Source organism: Aspergillus pseudodeflectus (genome assembly GCF_044049435.1).
Source record: "Aspergillus pseudodeflectus strain CBS 756.74 chromosome Unknown BJX68scaffold_1, whole genome shotgun sequence".
Taxonomy (NCBI): Eukaryota; Fungi; Ascomycota; class Eurotiomycetes; order Eurotiales; family Aspergillaceae; genus Aspergillus; species Aspergillus pseudodeflectus.
The window spans coordinates 1211968-1227818 of NW_027263777.1; the positions used below are offsets into that span (position 1 = coordinate 1211968).

Below are 15851 nucleotides of genomic sequence, written 5' to 3' on the forward strand. Positions count from 1 at the left end.
CTTTTCACGGTCGGAGAAGACCATTTCGTACATAAATCCTTGTTAGGTTTGCCAGTAAGCTCAGGAATTCTGCGTCCCGGTTGTAAAATGTTGCATGATCTATTCGACGTTGTCGTGGAGAAATATATATCAACCCCCAAGTGTGACTTGACCACATTCAGACGAACCTCACTGTCAACAGCTATACAAGATGGCGCCAGGAAACCAATATTAATCATGAACATGCTTCGAAACAATTGATCTTAAACATAGAATACGCGGTGTTGAAGCGAAGGCACCCACAAGGACAGTACCGACTTTTATACCCCAGCCTAAAAATGATGCAAGAACCTCGATGCTAATCAGGCTAACAAGCGTCATTATTTCATTCTTATTTCAATATAGGTAGTAACGATAATATAGTAAGGCATCATTTACAAGCATTATTTTCTACGACTGGGCACTTCTACCCTACAGCTTCAACCCAATGTTCACATGAACAGCCTTGACCTGGGAATAAGCCTCCAAGCCAGCTTCACCAAGTTCACGACCAATACCACTCTGCTTGACGCCACCAAAGGGCACACGGAAATCGCTATCATTGCTGCTGTTCACCCAAACCATACCAGCTTCGATATCTGCAGCAACGCGGTGAGCACGCTCAATGTCCTTGGTGAAGATGGCAGCACCAAGACCATATGTCGAGTCGTTGGCACGGGTGACAGCTTCGTCCTCATCAGAGAATTTGGAAATGGCGACGAATGGTCCAAATACTTCCTCGCGGTAGATGCGCATGTTGTCCTTGACATCTGTGAAGACAGTCGGTGCGATGAAGAAGCCCTTCCCATCCTTGACGTTCTTGTATGGTACGCCGCCCTCAACGAGCGTCGCACCTTCTTGCTTGCCGCTCTCGATGTAGGAGAGGATGCGGTCGTACTGGGCCTTTGTGACTTGGGGTCCCTGGAAGGTGTCGTCGGCAAAGGGGTCGCCGACCTTGCTGGTGGTGGCAACGGCCTCGCGGAAGAGCTTCACGAATTCGTCGTAGACGGACTCGTGGACGAGGATGCGCGACGTTGCTGTGCAGACTTGACCCTGGTTGTACATGATTCCGGTGTGTGCCCATTTGGCGGCCTGGTCGAGATCTGCGTCGGCAAATACGATGAGGGGCGACTTTCCACCAGTCTCGAGCGTCACATTCTTCATGGTTCCCGCGGCCATCTTCATGATCTCCTTGCCTGTCATTGTTGAGCCGGTGAAGGCGACCTTGTCGACGTCTGGGTGGGTGACCAAGGCGGTTCCTGCTACTCGTCCGTGGCCGTTAAGAATGTTGACAACACCTGGTGGGAAGCCAGCCTCCTTGATAAGGTTGGCAAAGTACAGGATACTGAGAGGAGTCTGCTCGGCGGGCTTTAGGACAACAGTGTTACCGCAGGCCAAAGCGGGACCTAGCTTCCAGGCTGCCATGGCCAAGGGGAAGTTCCAGGGGATAATCTGGCCTACGACTCCAATGGGTTGGCGAAGTGTGTAGGCGAATTTCTCTGGTGTAGTGCTGATGGTTTGGCCGTGGATCTTATCGGCCCACCCGGCGCAGTAGCGGATGCAGTTGATCACTTCTGTGAGGTCATCACCCAAAGACACCGAGTAAGGCTTGCCTATCAAAGTCAGATTGGTGCATGGGCTCGCAACATATGATACATACCGTTGTCCCAAGTCTCAATGGTGGCTAGAGTTTCCTTGTGCTGGTCAACAAGATCTGCCAGCTTGAGCATCAGATTGCCTCGGCCCGTAGCAGGCAGTGACTTCCATGACGGGTCCTTGAGCGCCTTGCGAGCTGCCTTGACTGCGATATCAATGTCTTCCTCGCCTGCGGCGTAGACGGAAATAATCTCGGACTCGTCACTGTGATATCTATCAGCGGCATGCCAAGCAAAATAGCTCGGTCAGCAGTTACATACCTGGGGTTGATGCTTGCGAACTTCTCGCCAGACTTTGACGCGACAAACTCATTGTTGATAAACAGTCCAATCGGCTGGGTGTACTTGCGCCCATTGGGGGCTGTCAGTTGAATGTTGAGGTCAGACATGGTAAAGCGCGAAGAATGAAACTGCCGGAGAGGTTGGAAGGTTGAGGAGGAGGTCGAGAGGCGAAGCCTACAAAGACGGAAATGAGGGGAGAGGGAGGGAAGAAAGGACATAAAGGACGAGAGGACAAGGAGGGGGAGGGGCCAGGATGCAGTTGGGGAGGAAAAGGGAAGCTCTGACAATCAGTGACAGCTGCAGCTCCAGGTGATGAGATAAACCGCGATAAACCACTGGAAAGCGGGGCTTGGCGCTGGGCTGGCCCCTCTTTCGGATAGACCTACCCTTCTGAGGAATTCTATGAGGACCACCGAACCATCGGATCTGGAACAACAATTGATTACCAAGCTAATCTCCGGTTTCGTATGGCCATGCCGGAATAGACTGCAAATCGCGTGGGCGATGAATAGAAATGCCCGAAAGAAAAGAAGAGAATAGAAGAGGCGCCGTCTACATGTACATAGAAAGAAGATCGGAGGTAGATACACGGGGTATGCATGTGAGATTCGACGGCATGGATCGAAATCGTGTCGCTCACTCACTGGGTTTCTCTCCGGCATTCTCTTCAGCATTCTCTTTAGCACTACTCCCCTCCTTTGCGCCTTCTGCTGCGTCGGCATCCTCACCTTTCTTCACGAGGCTGTTGATAAATTCCCACTCTTCGGCAGTCACAGGTGAGACACTAAGACGTCCCTGTTTTATCATCTGGAGATTCTCAAGGGGTCCTTTGGCGTTGGCGTGGGACTTGAGCTCATTCAATGTGATCAAGTTCTCGAATTTGCGGCGGAACTCAACATGGACGACAACCCACTTTGGGTTGTCACGTTTAGACTTCTCGTCGTAGTAAGGATGGTCTTTATCAAAGGCAGACTCTGAACAGAAGATGCCTGTCAGCCACCCCACTGCGTAGGCACTCTAGCCATAGACACTTACCATCCGTAGAGTGTTCCTGGACGATTTCCATGATACCTGCAATTCCCGGTACCTTGCAGTTTGAATGATAGAAAAAAGCAAGGTCTCCTTTCTTCATGGATTGCATGTGGTTTCTGGCTGTTTTAACGTGAGATGAGTCCTTCAGAAGCCATTTATTTGTTAGGAAACCTTACCTCCAGCGTTGCGGACACCTAATCAGAACCATAATGAGTATAAAACATGAAAGTAAGCGCGCTAGAATTGAAGGCATACCGTCCCATGGCTCTGGCTCTTTAGCATCACGCAAGTCGTCAATGGAGAATTTCACGTCAACTCCTTTTTCCAGACGAGACTCAGGCTCCGCCTTCATCAACCAGTAGGAAGGCCCAGATTTGTCTGCCGATTTGTCTGTCTTTGCTGTGGAAGCATTCGTTTTGGGCGTAGACACGCTGGCAGTTGTTTGGGCAGTGACTTTTCTGGGCCTTCCGCGGCCCCGTGAGCTGCTCGCAGGCGTCTTTGGCTTTGGCGTAGCTAGGACGTGTTAGAAGCCAGAAAAAAACCATTGACACAGGTAGAAACGTACCTTTGGCGGCTGGATCCTTCGGTGGCCGACCGCGACCTCTTTTCGGCCCTTCAGGGGGCGCTGGTTTGGAGCCTTCGGGGTACTTACGGGGTCGACCTCTACCTCTTTTCTCTCCGGTAGCAGGAGTTGCCGGGGTGGAAGCAGCGCCGGTAGCGACCTAGAGGTGAGACACGTTAGATTCAAGAGGTACGTGACACCGCAAGCCACCTGCAAGGCGATGTTGTCCCTATCCAGCGATTGAGAGGAGGATAAGACGAAAGCACAAGTAACATCAAGAGGGTAGGCTGATACAGCAGCTCGTGGACATTTTCAATAAAATGTCTCAATAAATGCATTGAAAGAATAAATCGAGAATTGAGTCAGGAAGAGAGTATGGATACAGCACAAATAGAGACCAGATGGATTGTGTAGAACGTACTCTTTTGGAAGGTGTGGTAGTCTCATTAGCGACTGACGCGCTCTCGGACTTGCGCTTCCTGCCAAGCGCCATGATGGAAGAAAAGAAAGAAATTTTGAAGAGCTAGGCGAAGTTGATGGGGGATGGAGGTTCTGGCTGATGCCGCTGATTGGGAGGAAAGGAGGGTGAAGTGGGATGCGAGTGAGAGGAAGGTCAGGTAAGATCCGAAGAAGATGAAATCGAGTGACGGTGAGCCTTCGCTGGCCAGAGAGCGTAAAGTTGATGGGTTTGAGCCAGTAGGTGAGCTGGAAGTGCCTGGAAAGATGTCAAGTCGTTAGCAGTGCTCTACCCGCATTGAGTGATCGAAAGGAGAAAGCAGCTAGGTACCCCACGATCAAAACAATGTCGCTCTTTGGTCAATTGTTCAAGAGTAGCACTCCAAGAGATTTTCAGGATAACCAGGAATAATATCACTCACTAGTAACAACCTTCCAGACCGCGCACAAGTGAATTGACGCTTGTTTGTGGCCCAGATGTCAAAAATCAAAGAGTCTCGAAGATGGCTTCGGGCCCACACCGCGACGGCGCGCGTCGAGCCCGAAGCAGATCATATATGTCATGTGATCTCGCTCCACCTCCTTCACTGCTCTCTTCTGCGATTCAATACTGCGTCTCAGTCTTCGATGGCAATAATGGCAACCCAATTCCAAGCTCTGTTAACTGCAGGTACTGACGCCAAAGATTCCGGCAGCTGTGGGAAGATGTCTAGTGCCCTCTGGCTAAATGTCGCAATCCTATGTCCAAATCCTCGGCTTGGAGTAGCGCTTTCAGGGCGGACATGACGAGGGCCGCAAAACTGAGATTGTTAAGTGCTTCTTTCCTGCACCAACCAATGAACAACTTGCTATTAAGTACTGGCCCCTCTAGGAGATCTTGCCTGACTAGCAAACGTTCCATGGTAGCCTTCACGCGCTCATTGGCCTTCTTAAGGCTTCAAGCCGCAACGCGGAATTTCCGCTACAACACGACCCCACATGGTGAAGCCAAGGTTGGGGATACCCGCGCCTGATCGCAACCACGACTCATTTTGAGGGATGATCCTCGCTGGACGCTGAAAGGCTGAATAATACTCTCCCTTCCCCTCTTTCTCCCCGCGGCATATAAGTTCGGCTCGCTTCCCCATCTCTGCCGGGCTCCCTGATGGAAAGAGTATCTCCAAATTGCGGAGATGGTTTCGGCAAAGGGTCGGCAATCTCGCCCGACCTTCGGACAGAACGCCGAGTATAGCTACACCCACCCAACAATGGTCATGGGCAATTCCGACCAGAGTGCTGAGCTTCCGCCAGGCAACTACATCTCACAGAGCTCGATCGATGAGTTATACCTGACCTTTGGCACTCCAATACCTCAGCCTGTGGGCCTTTCTTCCCCGCAACCTGGCCAGCCAGCTCCACCGCCATGTCCAGACCTCTCAGAATATGCTTCGCCGTTTCTGTGGTCCGAACCTCGAAAGACAGTAATCACAATGATCTCCTGCGGCGTAACTGCAATGTCGGCCTATGCTGCAGGAGAATATACCCCGCCGGCTGATGAGCTTACCGCAAAATGGGGTGTAAGCAGGGTTGTGTACAACTTGGGAATCACATTGTTTTGTCTCGGCTTCGGTATCGCCCCCATGGTTCTAGCTCCCTTCTCGGAAATCAACGGCAGAAGACCGATCTTCGTGTCTAGCGGTGTTGTGTTCACAGGTGTGCCTTAGCCATGACATTGGGGATTAAAGAATGAGTCTAACAGAGTGCAGTATGCCTAGTTGGGTGTGGGGCCACGGACTCTTTTGCTGGTTTACTCGTCGCAAGATTTTTCTTGGGAATCGGTGGATGTATGTTTTGTGCGCCTGTATGATTCCAAGGAAGCAGTGCTGACCTGATTAACTATAGCTACCTTTTCGACGATGGTTGGAGGCGTTATCAGTGATATTTACCACGCGGAAGATCGCAATACCCCCATGTCATATTTTGCGGGCTCTGTTCTCTTTGGTACCGGCCTGGGCCCGCTTATTACGGGGTTCATCCAGCAACGAGCGAGCTGGCGGTGGATCTATTATTCTCAAGCCATTGCAGCTGCAGGGTTCCTGATTATTCTCTGGTTCTTCCTAAAAGAAACACGTGGGAGCGTTCTTTTGAGCCGAAAGGCTAGGACCTTGAATAAATACTACGAAGCACTCGAAGATGCGGGCTATTACGGCGTTGTCTTTGAATCGAGCGAGTCCCCCAAGAAGCAGCAAGTTCAGCGGATTAGATGGAAGGTCAAAGCCGATGAAGAGCGTGAGACCCTTGCCAAGATGATATCAATCTCATGCTACCGGCCATTTCGTGAGTGCTTTCTTAAGATTGAAGATACGGAGCGATCTTCGCTGACATACAGGACGCAAGACCTTCTTTTCACCGAGCCAGTGGTTTTCTTTTTCTCACTATGGGTCGCGTTCAGTTGGGCTATTCTATACCTGAAGTTCAGTGCTATACCTCTTGTCTTTTCAACAAATCACGGCTTCAATGTTGAGCAGAATGGGGCGGTATTCTCAGGTATATCTATCCCAGTAGTAAGAATGCTACCATGACGAGTGATTAACGAAGCATAGCGGTCTCTGTCGCCTCTATTGTAGCAACGGCCATAAGCGTCTATCAAGAGAAGTTTGCTACTCGCGCGGGAAAAATGTCGAGCTCGCCCGAGGGACGGCTGTACTTTGCATGCATCGAATCAATCTTGATGCCAGCAGGTCTGTTCTGGTTTGGTTGGACATCGTACTCATCAATCCCATGGATTGTTCCGACCATTGCCATTGGTTGTTCAACGATAGGGATTTTGTCGATTTACCTGGCTACATTCAACTATCTCGCGGACACTTACCACCGATATGCTAGTTCTGCGATTGCGGCCCAGTCTTTCTGTATGCGTCAACCCTAACCGTACTCGCTCAGGATGAGTTGTGATCGAACTTGCTAATGTGTCCGAGGCCGCAACGTCCTAGGAGGCGTCTTTCCGTTGGTGACGAATGCCATGTTCACCAACCTAGGATACCCGGCTGCTTGCAGTCTTTTAGGAGGAATAGTATGAAAGCCTTTGCCATCGTTGATAAGAGCTAACATTGTCCAGGGCGTTCTCTTAACGATTGTGCCGTGGGTTTTGGTCTTCTTTGGCCCTCAGATTCGTGCGCGAAGTAAATTTGCCAGTGTAAGACGTCCCTGACACCGTTCCCTGGAGTTACCCTGATCGTATCTAGGAAATCATGCCTCATGATTAGATGCCAGTCATGTTGTAGACGCTTGGACTCGCCACAAATGTTCAGACCCTGTCTGGCCCATTTTTTCATGTGTCGGACTGATCACAGAGTTCAAGTGATCATTAACGTGAGCGCGGAGGACGATAGAGAGCTTGGCCAGCACCGAGCTTAGACTGACCTAATGTATAAAAGAAAATAATATCTATGTGCGGAATTCCTCCCGCACTAGCGGGAGGAAGCCTGAATCGAGAAGCTCCAGAATCCTGCGAGGCGTCTGAGTTCTGTCCTCTTCAGTTTCTCTCCGCTCCGCTCGCTCGGCTCTCAGCCTTGAACACGAATCCCGATGGAGAATCGACTTTGGCGATGATGTGAGCGAATTGCGCCATCGGCATCCGTGATCATTGGCCACCGGTTCAAGCTGTCGGCCGAGCTATGCATTTCTTGAGTGGGATCGGCCGACAAACACGGGTGAGAGGGGAGTCGACAGAGGAGGACAAAAATGAAACAAACAGCGACCAACGCAGAAAGGTTGAGATACTTGGTAGCAGAGAAAACCTGATGAAGTTGCTCGACAAGTCGGGATCAGGTTACTCCGTATATGAAGATGGAGAGCGACACCGACTGGGAACGGGCCAATAACGGAGCTACTCTCCAGGTCCCCAAGTTTCAGACTGGCGAACCGTTCTTTGAGCTCGGAAAGTTGGAAGCGCAAGTCTGGATCGAAGATGGCTTTGCAATGCAAGTGGAGGGGGTGCACGCATCTAGCAGGCGGTGGGCAGATTGCGTGATCGAGGGGGGAAGATGGAGGGGTAACATGGAAAGCCATCGAGGGGCATTGAAGCATCTCAGGGTCCTCTTCATAATATTTATTTATTGGAGCCACCTCTCTTCTTTCTTCCTCATCCTGATCCAATTCCACACCAAAATCCCGTCACATTCCACCCCCTTCATCTATACCCATTTTCCAGATATACCATCACAATGGCTGAGGAACGCGCTGCTCCGTGAGTAACTTTACCCATGCTTTGAGTAGCATTAACTAACACAACGCTGTTCAGCCTCCGTCTCGGCTCGACTGCCCCCAACTTCGAGACCGACACCTCCAACGGTCCCATCAAGTTCCACGATTACATTGGCGACAGCTGGGCTATCCTCTTCTCCCACCCCGTGAGTTACCATACACCACTGGAGGTTCTCCAGAACCGCAGTCGGTAGAGCATATGCTAACGGAGTTTTGTTTAGGATGACTTCACTCCCATTTGCACCACTGAGCTCGGTGCTTTCGCCAAGCTCGAGCCCGAGTTCGCTGCTCGTGGCGTCAAGCTGATCGGTCTCGTAAGTCAAGGCCCAATTGTGAGAATGTGGGTTTGTCCTGATCCGATATAGAGCGCCAACGGCACCGAGTCCCACAAGGCCTGGATCAAGGACATTGACGAGGTTACCGGCTCTAAGCTCACCTTCCCCATCATCTCCGACCCAGAGCGCAAGATCGCCCACCAGTTCGACATGGTTGACTACCAGGACACCACCAACGTCGACTCCAAGGGTACATATACACTTCTAAGCGCGTCAATCATAGCTTGCCTCTAATTCTTCTCTCACAGGCATGGCTCTGACCATCCGCTCCGTCTTCATCATTGACCCCGCCAAGAAGATCCGTCTGATCATGACCTACCCCGCCTCCACCGGCCGCAACACCGCTGAGGTGCTCCGTGTCATCGATGCTCTCCAAACCACTGAGAAGCACGGCGTTACCACCCCCATCAACTGGCTCCCTGGTGACGACGTTGTCATCCCCCCTCCCGTCTCCACCGAGGATGCTCAGAAGAAGTTCGGCGACATCCGCGTCGTCAAGCCGTGAGTTCGCCCGAGACTAGCTTTCCAAGAACATTGGCTGACCGTTACTCGAATAGTTACCTGCGCTTCACCAACCTCAAGAAGGAGTAAATGGCTTTTTGGCTGTTAGACTGTAATCCTGGGGCTGTCACTGGATGACCGCTCCAGGAGCACAAAAAGGAATGAAATCAACGCGATTTCATTAATAATTGATACCTCATGATACAATGAACTAAATATATCACACCTTGTTCCAAAATCAGAGTTCGTTCTAATGTTCAGGAGAGCACGCATTAGCGTAGAGCAGTCTGCAACCCTTGCCAAATTCTCGCCAACAAGGAAACGAACTAGGAGACAGACTCGTCACCTTGCATGAAGCCGTCGCTGCTAGAATTATGCAGCATCAGTATAGGCCAGAGAATTCAGGCCAGGACTGTTTTCTGATTGCTCGAGCATAAATAATACCCCGCCCAGAAATTCCACATTAATAGTGCTATTATTATCACATAGTCGACGGTTCCTGACCTGACAGGCAAACATCTTCGTCCTCCTTTTCCCCGACTTCTTACCTCATCTATTTAATATGCCTTGATTACCTAGGTTTACTAATAGTACAGGACTTTCATCTGGCTTCATGAGTTTCCCAGATGTCAATGCTTTGTGCCCTGTTAAGGGCGAATGGCTGTTCCTGATACAAGGATAAATACTACTGTTGTGTGAAGAAAACGTGGCTGTTAAATCATCGGCACGGACGATTGTCAATTAAATTGATTCTGGATTGTAAGCAATAGCCTTTTCATTTCATCTGGCGGCGTTTTAAGCCTCACCTGTCAGAAAGATTGACTTCAATATTGAGGCCATCATCTAACGGCCAGCTTCTCCACAGCTGCCAAAAACGGTTTCCTCTCAACGAGTCAGGCTGTCGGACATCCACTACTGTCCACACTAACTACCACCGCGACCGGCTCGAAGAAGGATTCGCTACGGTACAACAAACATTATTACTGACACCATCCCCTTTCTGTTGTCGTCTCGGTTTCTTTTTGCTGATTTGCTAGGCTGAGGCTGTGTGCGACAGGTGGTCGGAGAACACTTACCACTATCTCCCGCCGGCGACTAGACTCCTCAACGTTCTCCAGACCAAGCAGGCAGAAAGAAGTCACAAATCTACGGCCTCTTTCCTGGCTACCTCACGAGTCGCGATTCGCCGATTCACTCGTTTTGCGAACCTCCCCCGGCGTAACCCTCCAAACAAAACACCAAGGCCAGAGTCACAACGGCGGGGAAGCCACGCTGATTGCTCTCGTCCGTCCGCCCGCCCCTGACCCGGCCAAATCGCGCGCTACGAACCGGACGTCGAATATCGGTGCGAAATCGCTATATATCGATTTTATCTTTACGGATCCTATCTCGTGTTCGGTTGTGCTCCAGCTGCAGCCTTGTCTGTTCCTGCTTACGACGCTCATGCTACCCTGTGGCTTCGAGATTTTTCTAGCGCCGCGCACGGAGATAAGCTATTAGAGCGAGCTCGGGGGATACAATCATCAACGCTGGAAGGATTCTGCATTCGCCTGGGCTTCCGACTTATACCTCCACACACCGAACGTCGTCCGTACTGTCGCCTTGCTTACCACAAACACACACAATTGGAAGAGGGGTATCAGCGATAAGTTGATTAGGGCCCCAGGGTCCTGCTTCCAGAATGATGTCTAGAAGCCAGTCGAGTCTAGGTCACCTGGATTCTTCCAGAGATGAACACCTCTCCTCTGGAATCTCTCCCGGAGCTCAGACGGTGAACTCGTCTTCAAATCCTGTCAATCTATCGGGTCTTGTGTGCAATGTACGCCGTACTTCCGGCCGCGAGCCTCCCGCTCTTGTCGGAGCCACCACGACCATTCTCGGCGATAAACTATACGTCTTTGGAGGACGTATCCTTTCAAAAACCCGCCCGCATTTGACGTCAGACATATTCGAGCTGGACTTGATCCGGCGTCACTGGTCGAGGATCGAAGCGACTGGCGATATTCCCCGCCCGCGATATTTTCATAGTGTTTGTGCTCTCGGCGATAACAAGTTGGTATGCTACGGTGGCATGTCGCCTATTACAAGCTCTTCTCAAGACGCTGCGAACAGTGCTAGCCATGAGCCGCAACCCGAAGTGGTTGTCATGTCAGATATCCACATTTTCGATGTTCCAACCCGTACCTGGACTCGTGTCAACACCCACGATTCTCCACAGGGACGTTATGCTCACTGTGCGACCATAATACCCTCGAGTGCTTACTTCACCTCCGCGACCGCTCCGCTCTCTGCGATTCACCATAACCCTGCGTCGGCCAATCCTCATCAGGGCTCGATCGGTGTGGATATCGATGGCTTTGGCGGAGCGGAAATGGTAGTGGTAGGTGGGCAGGACAGCACCAACCACTATATTGAGCAGATAAGCGTATTCAACCTACGCAGTTTGAAATGGACAAACACGAGTCCTCTAGGAAGGAGTTGTGGTGCGTATCGGAGTGTCGCTGCTCCCTTAACCGGCATGACTGTGTCAGACATAGGGTCAGCGTCTACGGAGAGAGATGCACAGGAGCCCACAGAAGGCTCCGGATCTGCAGGATGCCCAATGCTGATTTACTCCAACTACAACTTCCTAGACGTCAAACTCGAACTCCAGCTGCGTCTGCCGGATGGTCGTTTGATTGAGAAGGCTATGCCGAGCCAGGCCTCCCCTCCAGGCTTACGGTTTCCCAATGGTGGTGTCATCAACGGACACTTTGTGGTGAGCGGAACCTATCTTACTTCGTCAAAACAAGAATACGCGCTCTGGGCGCTCGACTTGAAGAGCCTCACTTGGGGTCGGATTGACGCTGGTGGGTCTGTATTCGGACAAGGTAGCTGGAACCGCGGTGTACTCTGGGCGAGAAGGAATACCTTCGTGATTCTTGGGCACCGGAAACGCAATCTTGTGGAAGACTACAACCACCGTCGCATCAACTTCACTCATCTGTGCATGGTGGAGCTCGAGGCGTTTGGGCTCTACAACAACCCTTGCAGGATGTCTCCGACATCTGGATACACTTCTCATAGTGCTCCTTCAGTCCCTGCTTCGTTCCATCATAAGCTATCTCAGCTCACGTCGGGTGGCCGGCCGTTTTCACCAGCCTCCGACGAATTGGGGCGGCTTGCCCTGGCAATCCCCGAAATGGCTGATATGGAGCTTCAAGCCGTAGGGGGAGAGCGGATTCCGGTGAACTCACGGATCCTCAGTCGTAGATGGGGTCCCTATTTTATTCAGCTCTTGCGCGAATCCTCGGATACATCATCAGATGCAGCGACATTGCGGCCTGCATTAGCGCCATACCCAAGTCGCAATTCCAGCATCACAATAACGCCGTCGCTGGACCATGGCAGCACCTACTCCAACGCCACGACCCTTGCCAGCAACAGCCATAACCCTTCCAAATCCCTCCTCGCGAACCTTGAACTACCTTCCGCCCACAGCTTACCCCCAACATCCCGCCCTCGCATTCTATACCTTCCACACACCGTCCTCACGCTCGAAGTCCTTGTCTACTACCTCTATTCTTCGTCCCTTCCTCCAGTCGGATCCCCGCTCTGTACCCCTCAGATTCTCTGCTCTCTCCTCCAACTCGCTCGCCCATACCAGGTCGACGGCCTCCTCGAAGCAGTCGTGGAACGCCTCCATCAAGTCCTCGACGGCCGCAATGCAGCAGCTGTTTTCAACGCCGCAGCCATGGCGGCGGGCGGCGGCCGAGGCACAGGCTTCATCAGCGGCCCTGGCGGCACTCTTGAAGCCCTCAATGGCGCACACGCCGCCAACGAACTCGCAAACTCCACCGCCTCCCTCGCCCTCCGCGACAGCCGGTTAAACTCTGACTCTTCTGACACAGAACACGGCGCCAACTCCTCCGTCGCCAGCAGCAGCGCCGGCGGCGCCTCTACGGGACCCCGCGGCGTGCCCCTCCGCATCAACACGAACGTCTTCAGCCGCCGGCACCAGCGAAGCGACCGCGAGGACTCCATCAGCAACGCGAGCACATCCTCTGCGTCCGCGACGAGCTTCGATCACTCCGACTCGGAACCTCTTTCCGCTGACCCTGCGCGAGCTACTCGACGACGCCGCGGAACACACGGCGACCGCGAGGTTTGGACCGGCGATCTGAGCAGCGTCATCGGGCTTCAGAAACGGGGACTCCGTGGGCTTATGGAGGGGCGACGGTTGCGTGAGCGGAGCGCGAAACCTCCCAGCTCGGGCCAGGTGTCTGCTGCGACTATTGCCGTTGAACCGACTCTTGCACAATAAATAGTCTCTTGCCCTACCCTTTATCTCCATCTATTGCCATAGCATTTCCCTTACCCATATATTGATAACATGGCTAATGTCAACTCTGTCTGTTCTACCCCCGAGCTTTTTCGAGATCTTGAGAATACTGTTGAAAATACCTTTATTCATGAATCAGTGGTTAGCGGAATCTTTTTGAATAACTGGATACTCACCCATTGACACATAGAATCGACCTATTTCCCAATTCAATGCTACAGCTTCAGCGTACATTCAAGCTCCCCCACAGCACTTCCTTGCAAAAGAGAGGGTGTAAAGGACCAGTTACTGAGCAGTCAATAACGAACATATAGTCAGAGCATAATTCATCCGTTCGTTCATTCAGTCGGCACCTCTTAACCACCCCACACTGCAACGCTTCATTAAGATACAGAATTAAAGTAGGAACGCTATATACCTCCCTCAATTACACGACATTAGCCCAACCAGACTCGTTTCCGAGCAACGTTGCGCGGACTCGCCAACACCCACGCCTCCCAGAAGGACCTTTGCTTTTGCCCAACACTGATCCCATTGTCGCCCAGCATGTCTGCAGAACATTTTCTCAGGGCTTGCAGGCCATAAGCGGATGGGCTGCGTGTATACCCGCGATTTGCCATATTAGACGGGGTGTTATCGTTGACAATGACGGACAGCGGAAGGGGAGGCTGATGAACCCCTGCTGATCCGCTACCATGGCCGTTCCCGTTTGCGTTTCCAATGCCAATGGCATGACTGTTGCCATGGCCATTGGTTGCATTAGAAGATGAACCGTCTAGCTGACTAGCGTAGTTTATTCCATCTAGGAGAATGTGTTCTATCGTATCCATTTCGTCGTGTAGAACAGACAGCACGTCACGCCAAAAGCTTCCGTCGCGGAGATAGATGTTGACGAGGCTAATTTCGCGGAGCGGCCGGCGGTGGCGGCGAATGAGGTTAATGATCTCTTCGGAGCTTGAAAGCCAACCTTGAATACCGAACGTGCGAAGTTCTTTCCACTGTGTGCGATGAAATATCTGATCTAGCGGGAGATCTAGGGGAACAGGGGTCTCGAACCGAAGGTTAATAGTCTTGAGGTTCTTCGCGGCGAGGAAGAAGTCATGGAAGACGTCCGAGAGGCCGTCCATGTGGCTTGTTAGATCGAAGTTCGAGTGAAAAGTAACGTCAAGGCCCACCAGTCGGGCCCCTAAATTGGAGAGCGTGGCGGACGGGGTCTGCACTAACCTCCCTGTCGCCTCGGGGCTGATTTGTGACCCTACGAACTCGATGGAAGTACAGTTCGATGAAAGAAGAGATATCCCCAAGTTGGTGACTGCTCGCGCACAGGCGGGCTCCCAATCCAGCGTCAGCGATTCTTCCAGCGAGAATTCATGTATCTGGTCCAGCAATCGTTCATCTTCTTCGTCCTGAAGTCGAAGGAGCTTGACCTGTTCGAGGGATGAGAATGCCCCTATTGCCTTGAGGAGCATCTGTTGGTCGTAATTTTTCTCAATTATGCGAGTCTGGTCTTGCAATCGATCCTTACTCTTCGGGAACGTTGTCGGATCGACGTCGTTAAGAAATTGCGGCCAGCCTATATTTGAATATTAGCCGACTTCGAGTCCTTGAGCATAGTCGCAGCAGGGACTGCTTATTCGAGAGACAGTTACCGCTTCCTTGGTAGAAGGGCCGCACCATGTATGTGAAATTCTTCACATGACAGGCCAGCTGGTTGTGTAGAAGCTCTCCCAGCCTCTGGAAGTCTCTGTGCCCAAACCGGAGGTTGAAGCGAGTAAACTTCCTAGGTGTGCCAATCCGCGCGAATCGCTTGCAAACGAGTCGAAATTGGTCTAAATCGGTGCTCTCGCTGCGAACATGAGGCGGCCGATCATCAAGCCCGGAGGAGCGATCAGGCAGATTGACAGGAGACGGGACGTTGGACAGTTGGTCTGCGCCGAGGAGGAAGTTGAGGATCTCAAGGATCAATTCGTCTGCTAGATCTTCGATGCCTGGCTGAGTTGGCTTCATGATTTTCGCACAGCGTTGCAGCCGCGTGTCCGGCCACTTGCGCTCCTCGCAACCACATGGAATTTAAGGTGACAAGATGGGAGCTGTGAGAGGAAGAGTCCACCGGACTCCTGAAAGACTTTCGTAATGTAGTAGACAAACAATTCAGGGGTAGGGTTGGGACAGAGATGAGAGACCAGAGGATGAAATAAGCAAAGAAGCGGCGGAAGACTGCAGAGCAGTAGGCGCAGGACGAGCAGCGAAAGTAGCAAAGGCACGTCAACAAGTAGAGAATACAAAGCAAACAAGATGGAGCGGGAGAAAAAAAGGAAACAAGAAAAGCGACAGGTTCGCGTCTTGAAATTATATATTGAAAATTGATGCATCTTGTCTGCCGCTTTGCTTCCCAATGTGCCTCTGAATCTTACCTTATTCTGGCTTCAAAAGAGACAGCCTGT

At 51.7% G+C, this 15851-nt stretch overlaps 5 protein-coding genes across 5 annotated transcripts; 2 read left to right on the forward strand and 3 right to left on the reverse strand.

Annotated features, from left to right (window-relative positions):
* Window positions 1-450: 450 nt before the first annotated feature.
* Window positions 451-2062, reverse strand: BJX68DRAFT_251610 (aldehyde dehydrogenase family protein; the record flags this gene model as incomplete). The annotated part of the gene is made up of 3 exons (XM_071042412.1): window positions 451-1631; window positions 1679-1878; window positions 1935-2062. 3 exons carry the CDS (start codon window positions 2060-2062, stop codon window positions 451-453), a joined length of 1509 nt encoding a protein of 502 aa, XP_070905827.1.
* Window positions 2063-2543: 481 nt separating this feature from the next.
* Window positions 2544-4226, reverse strand: BJX68DRAFT_11064 (PUA-like domain-containing protein). The gene is made up of 6 exons (XM_071035915.1): window positions 3971-4226; window positions 3553-3709; window positions 3243-3500; window positions 3164-3181; window positions 2991-3107; window positions 2544-2929 (listed from the first exon to the last, which is right to left on the reverse strand). Exons 1-6 carry the CDS (start codon window positions 4040-4042, stop codon window positions 2592-2594), a joined length of 960 nt encoding a protein of 319 aa, XP_070905828.1. The 5' UTR covers window positions 4043-4226; the 3' UTR covers window positions 2544-2591.
* Window positions 4227-5252: 1026 nt separating this feature from the next.
* Window positions 5253-7063, forward strand: BJX68DRAFT_251611 (major facilitator superfamily domain-containing protein; the record flags this gene model as incomplete). Its single annotated transcript, XM_071042413.1, has 6 exons — window positions 5253-5697; window positions 5751-5828; window positions 5887-6321; window positions 6382-6531; window positions 6588-6896; window positions 6963-7063. 6 exons carry the CDS (start codon window positions 5253-5255, stop codon window positions 7061-7063), a joined length of 1518 nt encoding a protein of 505 aa, XP_070905829.1.
* Window positions 7064-8210: 1147 nt separating this feature from the next.
* Window positions 8211-13389, forward strand: BJX68DRAFT_251612 (putative regulatory protein Ral2; the record flags this gene model as incomplete). The annotated part of the gene is made up of 7 exons (XM_071042414.1): window positions 8211-8233; window positions 8288-8396; window positions 8472-8564; window positions 8616-8775; window positions 8834-9086; window position 9329; window positions 10855-13389. 7 exons carry the CDS (start codon window positions 8211-8213, stop codon window positions 13387-13389), a joined length of 3174 nt encoding a protein of 1057 aa, XP_070905830.1.
* A 322-nt stretch (window positions 13390-13711) lies between these two features.
* On the reverse strand, window positions 13712-15593 carry BJX68DRAFT_11209 (F-box domain protein). Its single transcript, XM_071035926.1, has 2 exons — window positions 15057-15593; window positions 13712-14980 (listed from the first exon to the last, which is right to left on the reverse strand). The coding sequence occupies exons 1-2, from the start codon at window positions 15412-15414 to the stop codon at window positions 13845-13847; spliced, it is 1494 nt and encodes a 497-aa protein (XP_070905831.1). The 5' UTR covers window positions 15415-15593; the 3' UTR covers window positions 13712-13844.
* Between the last annotated feature and the right edge of the window lie 258 nt (window positions 15594-15851).

Coding starts and splice junctions, on each gene's coding strand:
- BJX68DRAFT_11064 (XM_071035915.1), bottom strand. CDS start 4,042: ATGGCGCTTGGCAGGAAGCGCAAGTCCGAGAGCGCGTCAGTCGCTAAT. Junction 3,501..3,552: donor GAAGGATCCAGCCGCCAAAG/GTACGTTTCTAC, acceptor AACACGTCCTAG/CTACGCCAAAGCCAAAGACG. Junction 2,930..2,990: donor CCAGGAACACTCTACGGATG/GTAAGTGTCTAT, acceptor TCTTCTGTTCAG/AGTCTGCCTTTGATAAAGAC.
- BJX68DRAFT_11209 (XM_071035926.1), bottom strand. CDS start 15,414: ATGAAGCCAACTCAGCCAGGCATCGAAGATCTAGCAGACGAATTGATC. Junction 14,981..15,056: donor GCCCTTCTACCAAGGAAGCG/GTAACTGTCTCT, acceptor ATTCAAATATAG/GCTGGCCGCAATTTCTTAAC.